General features: G+C 37.1%; 1 protein-coding gene across 2 annotated transcripts; it reads right to left on the minus strand.

Moving 5' to 3' along the window:
* Positions 1–1,172: 1,172 nt before the first annotated feature.
* Positions 1,173–17,397, minus strand: LOC140161288 (uncharacterized). Of its 2 annotated transcripts, none has more exons than XM_072184761.1 (10): positions 17,370–17,397; positions 12,095–12,240; positions 10,653–10,763; positions 7,550–7,731; positions 7,179–7,357; positions 6,549–6,722; positions 5,462–5,651; positions 4,527–4,845; positions 2,078–2,144; positions 1,173–1,634 (listed from the first exon to the last, which is right to left on the minus strand). In XM_072184761.1, exons 2-10 carry the CDS (start codon positions 12,152–12,154, stop codon positions 1,303–1,305), a joined length of 1,614 nt encoding a protein of 537 aa, XP_072040862.1. In that variant the 5' UTR covers positions 12,155–12,240; positions 17,370–17,397; the 3' UTR covers positions 1,173–1,302. The 2 variants fall into 2 exon arrangements, with proteins under 2 accessions (XP_072040862.1, XP_072040863.1); XM_072184762.1 differs by having other exon boundaries at positions 1,174–1,634; positions 6,558–6,722.
* Between the last annotated feature and the right edge of the window lie 22 nt (positions 17,398–17,419).

Consider the following 17,419-nt stretch of genomic DNA (forward strand, 5'->3'; position numbering starts at 1 on the left):
CCAGACACCATCTTTTGAAATGTGGTTAAGAGCTAGTCCTCTGGTCTCCTCAAGAAGAGCTTTAGAGGAGGAGTTAATGGGACCAAGAGGAACTATAAATCACCGTTATACATACCATTTAAAAGCTTAAGAGGGTCTATCACTCTTAAGCCTTTCAAAAGACAGTGCTTATGTACATGTACATGAACAAGTCAGAACAAAAAAATCTCTACAAGCATGCAATATTGGAACTACTATTGTACATGGTTAGCACCAACCCTGAGTCTTTGGAATATTGCTGCTGCTTTAAAATACATAGCAGTCAATAGTTATATAGTTTGAATGTGAAAGCCTATACTCTGCAAGTCTGCACTAGGGACCACTCAGCTATTACAAAATCACTTTTTAAAAGTGTTTGATGAGTGAACATGTTATTTATATCTTTCGATTAATTTGCTGAATTTTCCAAAGAAACAACATCTTTATAATTCAATTGAATGGAACATTTAACTTAACCCACTTAAATGGTATAATGATAGGATAATGATATAAACAACATACACATTGTTTTGGGTCAGTTTGAGTTCAAATTATACCTTTGGTTTGGTGGAATTTTAATTAAAGATTGAAAGTGTTATTATGTAGTAAGAAATTGGTTATGCACAAAATAATTAACCTCTATGGACTCAAAACTTAAACCCTGTTTATCTAAAAGCATTGTTTAACAGTTCCCTTTTATGAATTGTATTGTACCAATTAAAAATGCAATTACATTGTTTCACTTGATATTTTCAACTGTTCACTAATCAATATAATGCTGATAACAGCCTGAGAACAATATTATGTACAGTTGTTCACTATAGTATCGGGCCATATGCTGCAATTTTGGTGAATTGGAAATGATATATGGCACAAGAGACTGGCATTCTTAATTAAAAACTGTAATTTTGGCCAAAATTGTACTATTTTTTTTCCAAAGAATGCTTATTTTGGCATATCAAAATTCCAGTGAGTAAACATTTGCTATGTAACATGTGTATATTACACATACATTTTATTATAATTAAGACCAATTTTACCAATGAATAGATACACCTGAAAGTATCATAAGTTCCAATGCTATAGTTGAGTGGTCCCTAAAGTTTGTCTACTCTGAAGTACAAAGTGACAACGCGCGTGTATACAGCGCATTAACAGTGCGTAATCCTGCGTCTCTGCTGCAGGTATGCGTGCCTTCAAAGTCGGCACAATGTGTGCGTCCGCGTCTGTACTTTGTACTTCAGAGCTGACTGACTGTAGTGGTTCCTGAGATCACACACCTCCTTACAAAGTTGTTTCATTTGATTTCTTCAGCAAATACTGGGCCAAATATTGCACAGCATCTTCACGCTTGATCTTCTCCAAACCATCCAGTAGATGCTCCAGATTTCTCATGCCAAAATTTTCCGCATTGTCCTTTTCAAATAAAAGCGCAAGTCCGGTGTTGTTTCCACGTTTTGCTATATCAATCATGTCTATGATGTCAGCGTGCAAGCAACCCCAATCGGCAGCTAGATCTCTCCAGTCACTTTTAATGCTGTTGTCACTGATTTCCAGCATTCGAGACAAAGTTCTTGTTGCATTAAAGTCCTGTATAAAGTCACTCAGGTTATGATCTAAGATTCATCAAAAGTAAAAAAATATAGAGGATTTAGTTTCTGCACTCTACATTAAAGCAATGCAATATGATAAGGGCATATACTCCTATTTAGGCAGGGTTGTAACTAGGATATTTTTAGTGCTGGGTGGAATTTGACGAAAATCTTGCATATGTGGCAAATTGTTGCCAACATTGATCATATTCTTGACTAATTCAATAAAATTGTACAATTTTGGTCTCTGAGTGGTGGGCTCCACTGCTGAAATTGTCGCTGAGTAGTGGGCTCCAAAACTGAGTGGTGGGCTCTGCTGCCCACCACCGGCCACTGTAGCTACAACCCTGTATTTAGAAAATTGTTTTTAAAGAATTCATATTCCTCATATCTTTGTGTTTCACTGTTTGGTGGCTTTATTGGGGTTAGAATCAAAACAAAAAGAAGTTATCATCAAAGACACTTACGGGCACCAATACTTCTTGCTTTCTGTTTATCACCTTGCAGTTTCTTTAATCTTAGCTGCTCTTGACACTGCAAGAAAAAGACATGAACTATGCATGTAACAAAACAGTCATTTAAGCCCATATATGTTGTTCAAATTAAGCATTGACATATGAAAGTACTCACTCTTTCAGGGGAGGCTACTCCAGACTCGTCTTTATATTTCAAATGCTCTTTCCTTCAATATAATGACAGGTTTAGTATGTGTATGTTTTCACTTTTCCAATATCAGCTGATTAATTCATATATGATCCCCTTTACATATTTTTTCTTTTTGCAATTAACTACAACATCTAAATGAACCAGTATAAAGTGAACATTACAGAAAATGTTGGTTAGAAAACTATGGGTTATTTTGCATCAGAGCTTTTTTCAGAACTCCAAGTATGTACAAAGTTTTGCAGTATTTCAAAATAGGTTTCATAATTCAAATTCAGCTCAATAATTATTTGTCCAGCTTCAGATACTTTTTTATTAAAATCTGACACATATTTGATAAAGTGTGTATTGTAACGCGGCTGGGCCGCGGTGGTGAATACTGAGAATCCGGAACCTGGAACGACTGGACAAAAAGACAAACTGTACGAAATGCCATCTAAAATGGTGAACTACTCTTATTGCTAATTTCACTGGTTCTTAAAAATATTACTCATGGCGGGAGCTTTCGACTGATGCCAGCTTGTCTATCAGTTTGGCAATTGAGCAATTTAGGCCAATCAGAAGTCAAATTTCTTTGTGATATAAAAATCAATAAATAAAATCCAAAAATAATAGGCAAGTTCAGCCTATTTAATTAATTTTGAAGTCACTGGCAGATTTTCCACATACTTTCCTTGATTATGAAGTATAGAACTGCACGATTGATAGAATAAACAAGAAGTTCCTTTTTAATTCATAAACCGACGAGTGTGCCTTTAATTCATAACACCTAAATTCAGAGCCACCATCTGCATGGCATGCATGCACAACATCATAATGCAAGGCTAAGCTTAGCCTTTCTTGAAGACTAGGAACTTCCCCTTTTATATTCTATCGTAATTAAATTAAGATGATTAAACCATTGTTTAACAGTCACGATGAACCAAGATGTCCAAGAGAAGCAGAAGGCCCAAGAGCCTAAGTAAGCTTAAACTTTCCAGGCCACCTACAGGCGCTAAAAGTCGCAAGGCAGCAGCCTAGGCCACCTAAGCTTACCGATTTATGACGATTTGTGACTGTAAAGATGCTAAAAAATGGTGCAGTTCTATAGGCCTATCTTTGAGGGAGACAATTAAGCATTCATGGGAACCAAAAATTATTAAACTACGAAGTGGAGAAAGCTAGGCTAGCCTTGAAAAAGGCTCAAGATGACAACCCACTTTACACTGCTGACATGGCTGCATGTCGCCTGCTACATTTTGACCATCATTTTTTGCTGAAAGTTCCCATAAATTGCATTAAATGTCTTCCACATCGAAGCTGAAATTTAGTGAACCAATGTCAAGGAAAGCGAGGCTACGGCAGTGAGTGGCAATCACTTCCAATGCCCGATGAGTCTCATTTCAAATCTGCTGTGACAGAGCTGACCAGGGGCGTGACTGCGCCTGGCAGCGTCAAACCAAAAAGTGAGCAATTTTGGCGAGCAGCCGCTTTTATAGTGAGCAATTTATCGCGAAAACACGCACAAAACGAGAGTTGAGTGAGCAGAAAAATTACTTTCCTTGCTCGCATGAGCAATTTATAAATCTTTTCTCGTGAGCAATGAAACAGCACATTCTGCTCACGAGAACTCACTCACCGAAAAGGTTTCTGATTGACTGAAAACATGAAAAACGAACGCTGCTCAAACCCAGACAAGCGAGAATCCGACCATAGACATCCCAGACGGGTCGATCTCCAGAATAAAAAGCGAAGTTGCCAGGGTCGCAAATTTGACAGAATCTTTACTAGATTCAGAGAATTACACCCAAAATCGACAAAGAACTGGCAACTAGTAAACAAACCAAAACTTTCCCAGATCGAAAATATGCATTTAAACACATCATTTTAAATCAATTAATTTGAGCTGAAATTCAATTCAGATTTCAATAAAAGTAATTTTGATAGTATTTCCACCTGTGCTTTACAATAAACTTTTATTAATTTGCACAATAAAAGAATTTGGGTCATGAAAATCTGGCGACCAAAATCAGTGACTGGTGAGTAATACAATACTCTTCATTCAGTAAGCTTATAAAATGCATGACCAGAACATCGAAATCGAGGGGCGAATCAAAATTGATCAAATTTGGTTATAAAAATCATGATAACTAGTCCAACAGAGATAGGTCACGTGTAACAATACAAAATAAGACCATAAGCCTCACACGAGCTCAAATAACCAATTTTTAGAGAATGAGCGAAAATCCATTTTCGTTACAGTATTATAAATACCTGCATAGCTCCTTTCCTGGTCTTTTCAGACAATGCCAATGACTGGTCATCTCCTTCTTCTACAATACTGGACCTTGGTGTGAAACTCTGGTCTGAATAAGACTGTTTGTCCCCACATGGTGCTGATAAACTTCTGTTGAATACAGGTGATGGTTTAGGTGATGGCTTAGGTGTGCCCCTTGGTGTACCTTGGGGTGTCCCTTGTGGGGTCCATCTTTCCATGTTGAGAAGCCGCAAAGTGGGAGCAAGTTTTGCACATGGAGCTAAACCATTTATAGTCTTTATGTGGTTACCACCTGTAGAGTTGCTAGGTTTTGTGCTAGAAATAAGTAAAAATAAGTTTGTAAGCAAGAGATTTGATGTGTAGTTGTGTGATTTTATTTTTCATATGCAACACAGACTATACTACCGATTTTTGGTAGTGAAAGATTCTATCAACTTATGTCCATTGCTACTGAAAGTCTTGATTATCACTCACAATTTTCACAACTCATGACTACTTGGAACATGATAAGAAACATTTGCAGTAATAAGGTATATAAATGGGCAACATATCCATTTCCTAAAAATCCATCTGGTCCTTGGACAGGTAGATGAGGGCTTGTATGTGGTATTGAACATTTAGGGGGGTTTGTTCGAGGAATAGGTTGCAGAGTATCACTCCCCTCCTAAAATTTGTGTTTGGCTCTTATTATTACAAATTATCATCATCCAATTCCGAAAATACCATTTTTTTTTACATTTCCATTTTTTTTCCAATTCTTGAAGATTTACATCCCTGAGTTATACTGAACAGTGTCAACAATTTAGGGTGTCAAATTTGGCACCATTTCTTGAACCAAATATGTTGTCCAACCATAGGACTACATAATACAATTCTAGAAACTACCAAGCATGTTTCTTAACTGGTACAATCCTTGTGATAATTAACTTACTCATTTTCATCATGCTTGGCATTCATGAGAGGTGTGACTTCTTCTGGCAATATAACAAAGGATGGACCAGATGGTACTACAGGTGTACTTGTAGCCAAGAATGTTGTCTGGAAATCTGGCCGTGTTACCTTGGTGGATGATATTGACATGGACCTATTGCCATTGGTATCTGGTAACTGCTGAGTTGGGTCTGCAATGAAGAATGCAATGTACAAATGGTTACAGAATAGCCATAATCCCTCATATCTCTAAAGTTTGTTTGGCTTATAGGCAAAAACAATTTGACTCATGACATCGTGTATTGATATAAAATGGCATGCATGCAGTTGGGCGAAGCACTTATGCTTGTTGCATGTTGCGTAACTGGCGCACATTTATGTGAATTTATGCAAGCATAAGTTGGGATTTTTTTGATGCATGCAGTAACAAAAAACAAATAATTTTTGAATATTATTAAGCCAAACAAACTTTAGTACAGTACAACCAGTGTTCGAAATATGCCTCAAAAAGTTACAGGCCAGCCGGGCTTGACCTTAAAAAGTTACCGGCCAGCAGGGCCGGCAACTAGATGCCAGTCAGAAAAGGTATTGGCTAGGCCAAAAAGTTACAGGCCAATGGCCGGCTGGCCGGCCCTATTTCGAACGCTGAGTACAACCGGTATCATAATTGTTCATGCAGAGTTCCAGCACAAGCTGGTGATTGTAACTGAGTGTCTGAGCATGATCTACATCCACAACATGTTGTGCATGGCATGGAGCATTAGAAACCCCAATGTGCATTCAAAATATTTGTCAGTTGAATACGATTATGTACATGTACACATGTGAGGCTCCCACTATGCTGTTCACAGAGATGCCAACATTTACATTCAGCAATCAGGGAGGTTTCACACAGAAATCTGGCAGGTTTTCACATGCAACCTAATGGGTACAAATTTGTTTGTTGGAATGTACAAAAAATTCATTAATTTCAGTGAGCACTCCTGAGAATCAGGGAGGGTTGGCATCTCTGTGTTCATATTCTTACATTATCTTTAAGGGAAGAGTTCTTAAATTACTCCAGACAAAGTATGACAAAAACTGCATACCTGGATTACCTGCATTATTCATTTTCACAGGTGGTGGTTGACTCTTCTTTCCCAAGCCACAAAAGTAATACAAAGCAAGTACAGCACCACCAATAATGCACACCATTAATACAACAGCACATACTACAGAGATGGAGATGACAGCTGCATCCGATAAAGATTGGTCAACATCATCTGAAAGACACAAAAATCAATTTTGTAACAGGTTTACATGCAGTTGTAGGTGAAATCATGTAATCTAGCATAAAAGCAGTGGCATATGCACAAAAGGGACCACCATCCCCACTTGATCGGCCAGTTAGATGAAGTTGTGGGACTATTAGACTTTTTTGTTTGACACTAGTAAAGGGAGTCGATCAAGATCTTTAATTTTTCTTAAAAGATGAGAATTTGATTAGGAAAAAAATTAAATTTTCATGTTTGTTTGTCATAACTCTGTTCAATTCCTCCTAATAATGTTGACTTGTGTCAGCTGAAAACAAACTGACGATGATGAAGAAGGCAGCTCTGAGGTAAAGTGGATTTGTGCTGTCAAATATGAACTATTTTGGAACTTTGTTGGATTAGAACAATAAATATTTCAACACAATTCAGGTATGGTATGACCCTGGGGTATGACACATTATTTACCTTGCTGCTGATCTGCAATAGGTGTCAATATATGAGTATAATTTGTGCGTGATGTGTGTCCTGTTGGTGTCACTGTATTGCTTTTTTTTGTCGTTGTCCTGTCGCATCCCTCCAGTGGCTCACCTTCCCAGATGTCACATTTGATGCATGTATTTGCCACAAATGGGTTCACACCAAATCTATAAAACAATATACAGCAAGACTATTTATTATGAGAATCAAAACTGAATTTGTAATGCTGAGTTCCATTTTAAAGAGAGTTCATAAGTTTTATCACAATTTTGCATCCTACTCCTAGTTTGAAAGTATCACTACAGACAAATTTTGGAGCATAAACATCAATGCTATAGCTTAACTCAAGGTATGCTTACCCCAGTTGACATCCACATAATCTGTCAAGCTCAGCACTACATGACCTTAGCTCTAGCCCGGCATCTGGATCACAATGTATACATCTCTTACACTGCTCCTTGGTATGCTGCTTGTCCTGGTAGTACTCTGTAGGACACACTTCACATATTCCTTGTGAACCCTGCCCATGTCCACAGCTTTCCTGCAAGTGACATCAATATAATATTATAGTGTGTGACCCCTTTTCCTACCACAAACATGCACACTTCACATGTATGATGCAATTTGCTGCAAATATTTTTTAAAGGCATACCCAACCGCTTTAATGAAATATATATATATTGAGGGTTGAGAACCAGAATCCTTAATTTGTGAGTTAAGGCTTTCTGGCTCTGAGCCCTTGATATTTATAGTATTCATATAAAAGATAAAGTACACACGCATGCATTATAATCTAAAATATTTTCATCATTATAACCCAAGTGCAATATATACATTTTTCATGCTCTCTGTCATTAGGGGACAACATAGTACACATGTTCAGTCATTGTTGTCTAGTTACATTGTGCACAGGCATCAATTATGGTTAAGATGTTAGAAAAACTGCTGCCACCCCAAATATTAGGATTAGGGTTAGGATTAAGGTTATGGTAAGATCGGGGTTAAGATTAAGAATAAGGTAGGGTTAGGGTTAAGGGGTTGCAACATGAAGTTGCTCTGCACTGTTATGCAAAAATACAGTCAGTTAATAGGCAACATACAATTGAAGAATAGAAATGAAAGGTGTTGCACAGCAAATCTTCAGTTTTGTTTTCATAAATCCTCCCTACATTTGATTTGAGGAGCCTTATTAGATAGAATTGGCACAATTTTATGTTAAAGTGTCCTTGATTTGGGTTCATGATGCAGCTTTGATACAAAATTGAATGGTTTGAACCCAATACACAAATGTATTGGTCGAGCTATGAGTTTTAAAATATTGGACGAGACGAAGTCGAGTCCAATATTTTAAACTCATAGCGAGACCTATAAATTTTGTATTGGGTGAAAAACCATCCAATTTTATCATTATTATATTTTCAGAATCTTTTCTTGGTCAAAAACATGACTTTTGGTAAAAAAATGTAATTTTTGGTCAAAAATGTGATTTTTGGTCAAAAATGTGATTTTTGGTTTAAAATGTGATTTTTGGTCAAAATGTGATTTTGGGTCAAAATTGTGATTTTGGGTCAAACAAAAATATGATTTTTTGGTCAATAATGTGATTGTTGTTGAATGAGCAAGTCAAAATGAATTTTGGTCAAAAATTGTAGAAAACTAAATTTTTTGGGGAAAAGTGAGCCTATCCAACACAGTCCAAGTTTTGAGTCCAAGTGTTGATTATATTGGACTCTTCAACTCTGTACAAAGTATAGGAAACAAGATTCTGAGAACATAATAATGGTGCATATTGTCTTCAATGAACTAGTCTTACTAACAAATTAGTTTTAAATACAAACAAACCACTGAACTCATTGTACAATCAAATAATCATGCTTCATGCTACACAAATGATTCCTATTCAGAGTATCCAACTACAAGTAACAAGTATTGCTTGAGGATTTTTCTTGATTTTGGTTTGGGCAGGAATATCACTTTGTAGCTGGAATTCTTAAAACTGACCCCATGAAAAAAAAAAAGAAGCAAAATATTTACTAATAGTCTGGACTTTCAAATCAACACGAGAAGCCAAATTAACTTAAATTTGATAAAAAAACAATGAAAAATTATTCCTATTTTACTTAAAATTGTCTTCCTGTTTCAGTTTTGTAAACTTGAGATCCTACAATGTAATGCTACCCTTCTGGTTTTCTCAACTGCATATCCCCCATAGTACTTGTCTTTCCATGAAGACCCCTCCAGGCTTAATGATTGCTACACACTAACCACATCCACACCTACATCTAGATACCAAGCTGGCAAGCTCCACCCCCCCCCCCACACACACACACACTACACATATACACCCATATACTGAAGGTTACAATCAAATCTCACATAGTATTAGATACCCTGAATAGTAGAAAGAGATACTAATTTCTGTTTATTAACACCAGTCAAATTCTCTTTGACTCCGACAAACATGTTTGTATTTTGAGAGAATTTGGGGTGTTAAGAAAATATTTATAAAAGTGTTTTCCGCCAATTTTGTAAAAACATTTTATGTCAAGGCTTATCTACAACTATACTAGCCTAACTAGGTACATCATCAGGCTTACTTCCTGAGAGTCCCGATTGAAGTTTATTAAGTGGTATAGATTAATACAACTTATATAAGCCTATTACTTCCAGATCAAGTATCTCTTTCTTATTTCACAAATCTTCATTGAACCTACCAATAGTTGAAGTCATATTGAATGATTATCCATTGCTAATGATGGGAATGCTCTTGAAATAAAAAGACATGACAAATAGGGAAAAATGTACAATGAAAATGTTTATGTTTCTTTCAAGTGGCAGACTGGGAGTCCATGAAAACTGGCAAAGTGCTGGATAGCACACATATTGTATAAAATGTGCATTGATTGCCCTTCCAGTTAAAAATTTCAGTGGTAGTATTCTATAGGAACAGTGTTGTAGCTACAGTGGGTGGCAGTGGTCGGTGGAGCCCACCACTCACTTCTGGAGTTTACCGCTGAAAGTTCATTTTGATGCTAGACCCTACCACTTGAACTAAAAAAATGTGCATTACCAAATTCATCCTCAAAGTTTTCATTTTTGTTGAAATATTCCTAAATCAGGCAAATTCTGTACACTGCCGCCTGGCACTCAATTTCTACCAGCTACAACCCTGTATAGGAATTGCCATTGGTCTCTGTACCTGGTCTCTGTCTGTATCATAGAAGATGAGGTAACCATCTTGACATTGAAATGGCTGTAACATTTGTTTGTTTGGGGTTTTTTTTTGGGGGGGGGGGGAATGTCCATTAATTTTAACTTTCAGAACATAGTACATAATAAGCCTTCCTTCCATGAAATGACTGACTTTATGCACCCATCAAATGGACAAAGGTAGTAAGATTTCTGTACCTGGTAAAATGCTATAATCATGTTAAATTGCAAAACCTCTTTATGTACACTTACAGCAGTTGACTGCATTCCTACACCACATCTAGTACAGGTTCTACAGGCCTCATCTGATATATCCCAGAAAAGGTCCTCACTGGTGCATGATTCTCTGTTTTCTGCTTGAGCCTGTCCATTGAAGTGAAAGAGAACAAAATATATTGTCACCTGTTGATACATTCTATCAAGATAAAGAAGGCTTACTGCCCTACCAAGTAATGGCTATTACTCAGTTGATATCCATACACCCCCTATGCTAGACATGACCTTTATCTCCTACATAGGGGGTGTAGATTTCAAATTGCGTTACTTATGAAAAAACAATTTGAAATTCACACTCCCTGTGTAGAAGATTATGGTCACATTTTCCATAGGGGGTGAATGGATTTCAACTGTATAGCCCTGTGCAGGATCACTGCACAACACTGACGTCACTCCCTAGAGGAAGCCAAATGGACTATACTAAATGTGTCTCTGGATTGCTGTGACTGCTATAGTGAATGTGATATGGGCATAAGTTTGCTAGAACTTCATTTTAACTCTAACCCTCGAAAACTTCTTCATTAAACTCTAACCTTGCCACAGCCTAGTGTGGTGTCCTGTTCCAGGGGATCAAGGCACCCAGATGTGGGATATGGCAGAGATATTCAAACAAAACCCGACTAAGCTGTTGTGATACGTTCAAAAAACATTTACCAATTGACATTGAGCTACAAACATTGAAAACCTGCTGAAACATAATGAGCACAAAGTCAACAAAACGATTGTTTAAAATAAAATTGAAATCTTTGCTTTAAAGCTTTAAAACCATACCAATCATGTACCAGACTACCAGTCACTTTTAGCAATGACATATTACTATTTAATTCAAGAACATTGATGATTTTAATGTTGCCTGTGTTTGAAAATAGATTGAAAACATTGATAAATCAATGTTGGAAAAACACTGATATTTTACAATACCGTACATTCTTAAACACTTGAGAATGTTCTTGCAATCTTATTGGTTCTTACCCATGAGATATGACACGATATCACACACCTTAGTGCGTGTGTGTCGATGCGATACTCGTACGTGGTATTTGAACCAATTGGATGTGCATAGCAACAACAGGACTGATTGATTCTAAGCCCTAGGTAATTCCTTGTAAAATGTAGGATTTAATTTTTAAAATTAAAATATGGTATACTTAAGATTAATATATTTATTTGAATTGAAGTGTTTAAGAATGAGAATAAAGATATTGTTTTAGCCGCTGTCGTGCATATACATTGTACTGTCTCATATAACACACAACATCATTATTTTTGGCGTAAAACAACTCGGCTGCGCCTCGTTGTTTTACTTAAAATAATGATGTCGCCCGTGTCATATGAGACGATAGATGCACTCCAGCGGCTAAAAACAATACCTTTATTCTCTAATTAAAACATTGCAACACCTAACTCTGAGGACTCACCTGTAACAACAGTGCTGTGCATGTTGTTAGCGCCAATATTTTGCACTTGAATTTACCCATTTTGGATGTGAAACCTATCAATACATCTGAAATGAAGCTTGGTAACCTTTATTATCCAGAAGTTGTGAATCCAGAACACATGAAAGCTGAAAAAACAAATCAAAACAACTAGTTTACATTAATAGACCCATTGAAGTTTTGTTAAATAAATGTGCCTAAAAATTAATCCATATCCTCATTCTTTTGATCTGCATTCTGCAAGGTTTCACTAAGTTAGAGACACTGAAGTGACTTTCAACCACAGTTCGCAGGTTTTTGCTGCAGGTGTAAATTGTGTTCCCTGTAGGTAGGTTGATTCACATTGACGAGTTAAGATAACATGGTTAGTAGATAATAATACACGCAGACGAATTCACACAGACATTTAACAGTTTCCAAGCCTCGGACGACCAAACGGCCGTCTTTTATTTTCTAGCAAGCCATCTATATGGTGGTTCTACACTGGTTGACAAATGTTGTTCTGTACAAGTAGGCCTACTGACCAAGAACTGGGGAGAAAACTCCCCTTATATAGTTTTTGCCCGCATTCCTTTCCAGAACCTATTGTTCTGGTCAGGATGCGGGTGTGAAATGTCTTGGGGGCTTTTGGTATTTTTAGTAATTTTTAAGGGAAAATACAATAGAAATGAGGATCATGTTTTGACAACCCGATTGTGTTGTCCAAACATGATCGCAATAAGTACAAAGGGGATGAGCTAAGTCACAAGGCTGTGTTTGTATAACTGAATTCGTTTATACAAACACAGCCTTGAGTAAATTAAAGAGAGTACTTAAATGGGGTAACTTGGGCAGGATAAGAGAAAAAATGTTTACTTTAGCACTTAAAGATCCTGCTGATTGAGACTTAATGTCTGAAAAGTGATGGGTGTTGGTAGGTATTGTTGACATAAAACATGTTAACATATTAATAATATTTGGACAGTCACTCGTTATTAGCTAATAATACTACCGGTATTTTGGTAGGTTTGAACTTTGTACCTCTTACACAGGTGGAAAAAAACCCGTTTTGACAAGCATTAAAAACCATGTTTTTTTCCACCTGTGGCAAAAAGCTGTCTATATAAAATATTTTACTGTAAATCTTGAACACAACATATGAAGAGCTTTGTTTCAAAACCCCTTATATCCACTTGAGCAATTTTGAGAACACATCAAAAAATCATCCGAAAAATCACTGATATAAGAGGGTTTTCAACAAAAGCAGTTTTTGGCGGGATGCTCAATTGCTCATCCTACCTAAGCATCCTGCCAAAAACTGCTTTTATTGCAAACCCCCAGATATCAGTACTTTTTTTGATGATTTTTTGATGTTTTCTCAAAATTGCTCAAGTGGATGTACCTTGTACCTTGTAGAAATTCTCCCCGTAGACCTCCTTGTGGAAGTGTAACACAGGGCTGACGAGAGTGTGGGATGTAAGGGGTTTTGAAACAAATCTCTTCATATGTACATTTGAATGAGTGCATCTCACAACTTGTGTATAATTTTGTAAATTTGTAAATACTTTGCCTAGTTGCTAAAAAAGGTTGGAACTTCGGTATGTGTGCATACATACATGTGTGTCCATGTCCAAGAATTATTGTATTTTTTCCTTCTGGTGTGGCATTACGCACCATGCATCAGTGACATCAATGCGAGGCAGCCGTGCCATGTGCATAAATTTATTTGGGTATGGTAGTCGCTGATTTCCAATACCCGGGAGGTATGACTATGAGAATTAATTACGGCATGTCATGAACCCTAACCCAAACTTCCTTCCGGATATTGGAAATCAGTCTTTGCAGTTTATTTGGCTGAATGCTTGACACGATCTGATGATAATCATGTACATGATTATGAAGTATTTAGCCTGGCCAAAGTGAACTTCATGGCCCTTGCCCTTGGATCTTGACTTGGGATGCTATAGGCTCAGTCCATGTGAAAACAGATTGAGTGTACACCCACCCTCTTGGATTTTGCTCTCCTTTGGCTCAGGGGTACCTTTCATGGATCCCTAGGTGAGGTCACAAGAAAAAAAAATTAAATTCCATTTCGCTTATGAATGGCGGGCAATCAAAGTTTGGCGACCTCGACCAAAATTGGGAATTTAAGGGGTCCAAATGACAAAGTGCTCTCTTTGAGGGCACTTTCTTCTTAATTGAATCAGTTGTGATCCTCTTTTTGAATGTGGTCACTCACTGGCTGTGTCTGAAATACCTAATGCCAAAAAGATAGATTTGAATTTCGTTGGGATTTCAGAGGGGTCAAAATCAGCACTTCGTACTGTTCAATCAAATTATCTTGATTTTGAAGGACCCATGATAATGTCACAGTGCACTTATAGGTCCTAATTATGTTCAGAATGGATTAACCATATGCCAATGTCTATGAGCAATTCAAAAAAGAGAAATTTCTAGCCCCCTACCAAATTTTAGGCCACCCCTAAAGTGGTTCAGCCACAAATGGAGCTTAAAATCGGCAAATTTTGACCCCTAATAACTTTAGGTGTACACCAGATATGAATTTCTAGTCTTTTGCATCTGAAAGAATTTAGTTTAATGTTACTAGGAACATAAGATTTGTTTTGTATTTTTTGTGTTTTAGTATTAAGTTGACGCTTTCAAAAATAGTCATTTTTGCCTAACATACCATGCATACAGGATACGGTACAAAATGCCAATTTTAGTATGATAGTTTTTTATTTTTGATCACTTTATAGCCATTTGTATTATTTATCCTGAAATTCCAAGTTGCTCTTGAGTCAAGTAATAAGAAAAAACTACTTTCTAATCCTCTGTATGGATTTTTAAGGGGTCAAAATGCACTTCCTGGCAACGATCGCATGCAAAGTACAGGTTATGGGGTCAAATTTTCAGAATGCTCCCAATTATGTCAAGTAATATTTCAAATTACTTGTATGGTCATGAGGATTCCAAAAATGTATAGTTTGTTATGTGTCAGACCTTTCAGGAGGGCGCTAGGACGAAAAATGTTCATAGGTCAACGACCTTTTTGAATTCTGACCATAGTTAACAACGTTTGATTTTGGTAATGTATTATATATGTTTTCTTGCATGAGAAATACAACTAAGCAAATTAATAAACTATACAAGGAACCGATGACCCTCTTTTGCAACATGGCTGCCAAAAGCATCCATATTGTAATAAGGAGGTCATTGGTTCCTTGTACAGTTTTTTAAAGTTGCGTAGTTGTATTTCTCATGCAAGAAAACTATAATTAGACTACCAAAATCGGACGTTGTTAACTATGTAATAACAGGATAAATAAGACAATTTGCTATAAAGTGATCAAAAATAGAAAAAAGGGTATGTTGAAATTGACATTTTGTACCCATAACCTGTACATTATTAGTCAAAAATTGGGTTTTTTGGGACCAACAACTTAGTATCAAAACACAAAAATACAAAACAAATCTTATGTTCCTAGTAACATTAGACTACATTCTTTCAGATGCAAAAAACTAGAAATTCATATCTGGTGTACACCTAAAGTTATTAGGTGTCAAAATTGGCCGATTTTAAGCGCCATTTGTGGCTGAACCACTTTAGGGGGGCCTAAAATTCTGTAGGGGGTCTAGAAATTTCTCTTTTTTTGAATTGCTCATAGACATTGGCATATGGTTAATCCATTCTGAACATAATTAGGACCTATAAGTGCACTGTGACATTATCATGGGTCCTTCAAAATCAAGATAATTTGATTGAACAGTACGAAGTGCTGATTTTGACCCCTCTGAAATCCCAACGAAATTCAAATCTATCTTTTTGGCATTAGGTATTTCAGACACAGCCAGTGAGTGACCACATTCAAAAAGAGGATCACAACTGATTCAATTAAGAAGAAAGTGCCCCTCAAAGAGAGCACTTTGTCATTTGGACCCCTTAAATTCCCAATTTTGGTCGAGGTCGCCAAACTTTGATGGCCCGCCATTCGCAAAACTAAATGGAATTTGAATTTTTTCTTGTGACCTCACCTAGGGATCCATGAAAGGTACCCCTGAGCCAAAGGAGAGCAAAATCCAAGAGGGTGGGTGTACACTCAATCTGTTTTCACATGGACTGACCCTATAGTACCTCCAAATACTCCCTGCAGAAGTTTTAACTGGAGGTGTGATTGAGAGGTCTTATTTTTGGAGTCGGGGTCCTAAGTCGCTACATTCAGCTAGGGCAGACTTAAAAGCTGAATTTGACGGTGTAAGGATCCCACGTTGACCAAGCTGCAAGACGCCACCAGCACCAGAAATTAGCAATGCATGGTGCGGAACCTGCACGTCACGTCAACAGCCGCTTCCGGGGCGTTTTGTGCAGAAACCACATCAAGATCAAGATCAAGATCAATAATCAGACCCAGAACAAATTATTAATTTCTGACATTATCATGTTCTGGGTCTGAACTGTTTTCATTCGAAATCTTGATGGCAAATTGGACAATAGAAGCACGTGGTCCTACTTAATCCCCTATTCATGTTGCGTGAATCATTGATTTAGTCTCTATTGTGGACCATCCTTTTGATACTTGAGTATTTGGACAAGCGGAATTCCCGGAACAGTTTTGACAGGCCCCTCTGTCTACCTCTATGTTTGTAAACGAACGAGGAGGTAGGCAGCGTAATAGTACAGCACTAACGCTGCAGATGCATAGTCCAAGTGTGGGCGGACAAGAGAAGTGTAGAGTTTTTCTTTGGTAGTAGTAGAGGTATGGTGGAAGTTCCTTTTAAGAAAGTTCAATTATCGGAAGGCTTTGTTTTCGGCATTGGACCCAGCCTTCAACCTCTTCCTAATCCTATCAACATGATCAATCAAGTTCAACTTTATTCTTTATGATTGATCAGGAAACGTTTTTAATTTATAAATGGCTACTTACTGAAGTTGAACAGTGAAAACTTTGGGAAAATGGAAACGGATATTAAAATAGTCTCTCACTTCGATTTCATTCAGTTTTGTCCGGAGTTTTGTCCATCGTCCGATGTCCACACGTGTTAAATGGACATGTCAAGACATGTTTTCAATGTGAATGTCACTGTGTGTGTGTGTGTGTGTATAAATGCAAAAAAATGCATGCATGTTTCATGATATTTTCGGTGTTAAAATAACTTGTCCTTCTCTAAACTGTAAACTTTAAGGGTTACCTGGTACTAATGCAGCTAACTGTATCCTTTGATCACTCATTAATTATGCAGAACACGTTTATAATGTTATGATTTTGTCTGTACTTACTTTCCATCCCTTCTTGATCAGCTGCTTGTCAAAAATGAAAATAATGCAAA

The sequence above is a fragment of the Amphiura filiformis genome, chromosome 9 (assembly GCF_039555335.1).
Source record: "Amphiura filiformis chromosome 9, Afil_fr2py, whole genome shotgun sequence".
NCBI lineage: Eukaryota > Metazoa > Echinodermata > Ophiuroidea > Amphilepidida > Amphiuridae > Amphiura > Amphiura filiformis.

Coding starts and splice junctions, on each gene's coding strand:
- LOC140161288 (XM_072184761.1), bottom strand. CDS start 12,154: ATGGGTAAATTCAAGTGCAAAATATTGGCGCTAACAACATGCACAGCA. Junction 10,764..12,094: donor GCACAGCACTGTTGTTACAG/GTGAGTCCTCAG, acceptor TTCAATGGACAG/GCTCAAGCAGAAAACAGAGA. Junction 4,846..5,461: donor GCCAAGCATGATGAAAATGA/GTAAGTTAATTA, acceptor ACTTATTTCTAG/CACAAAACCTAGCAACTCTA.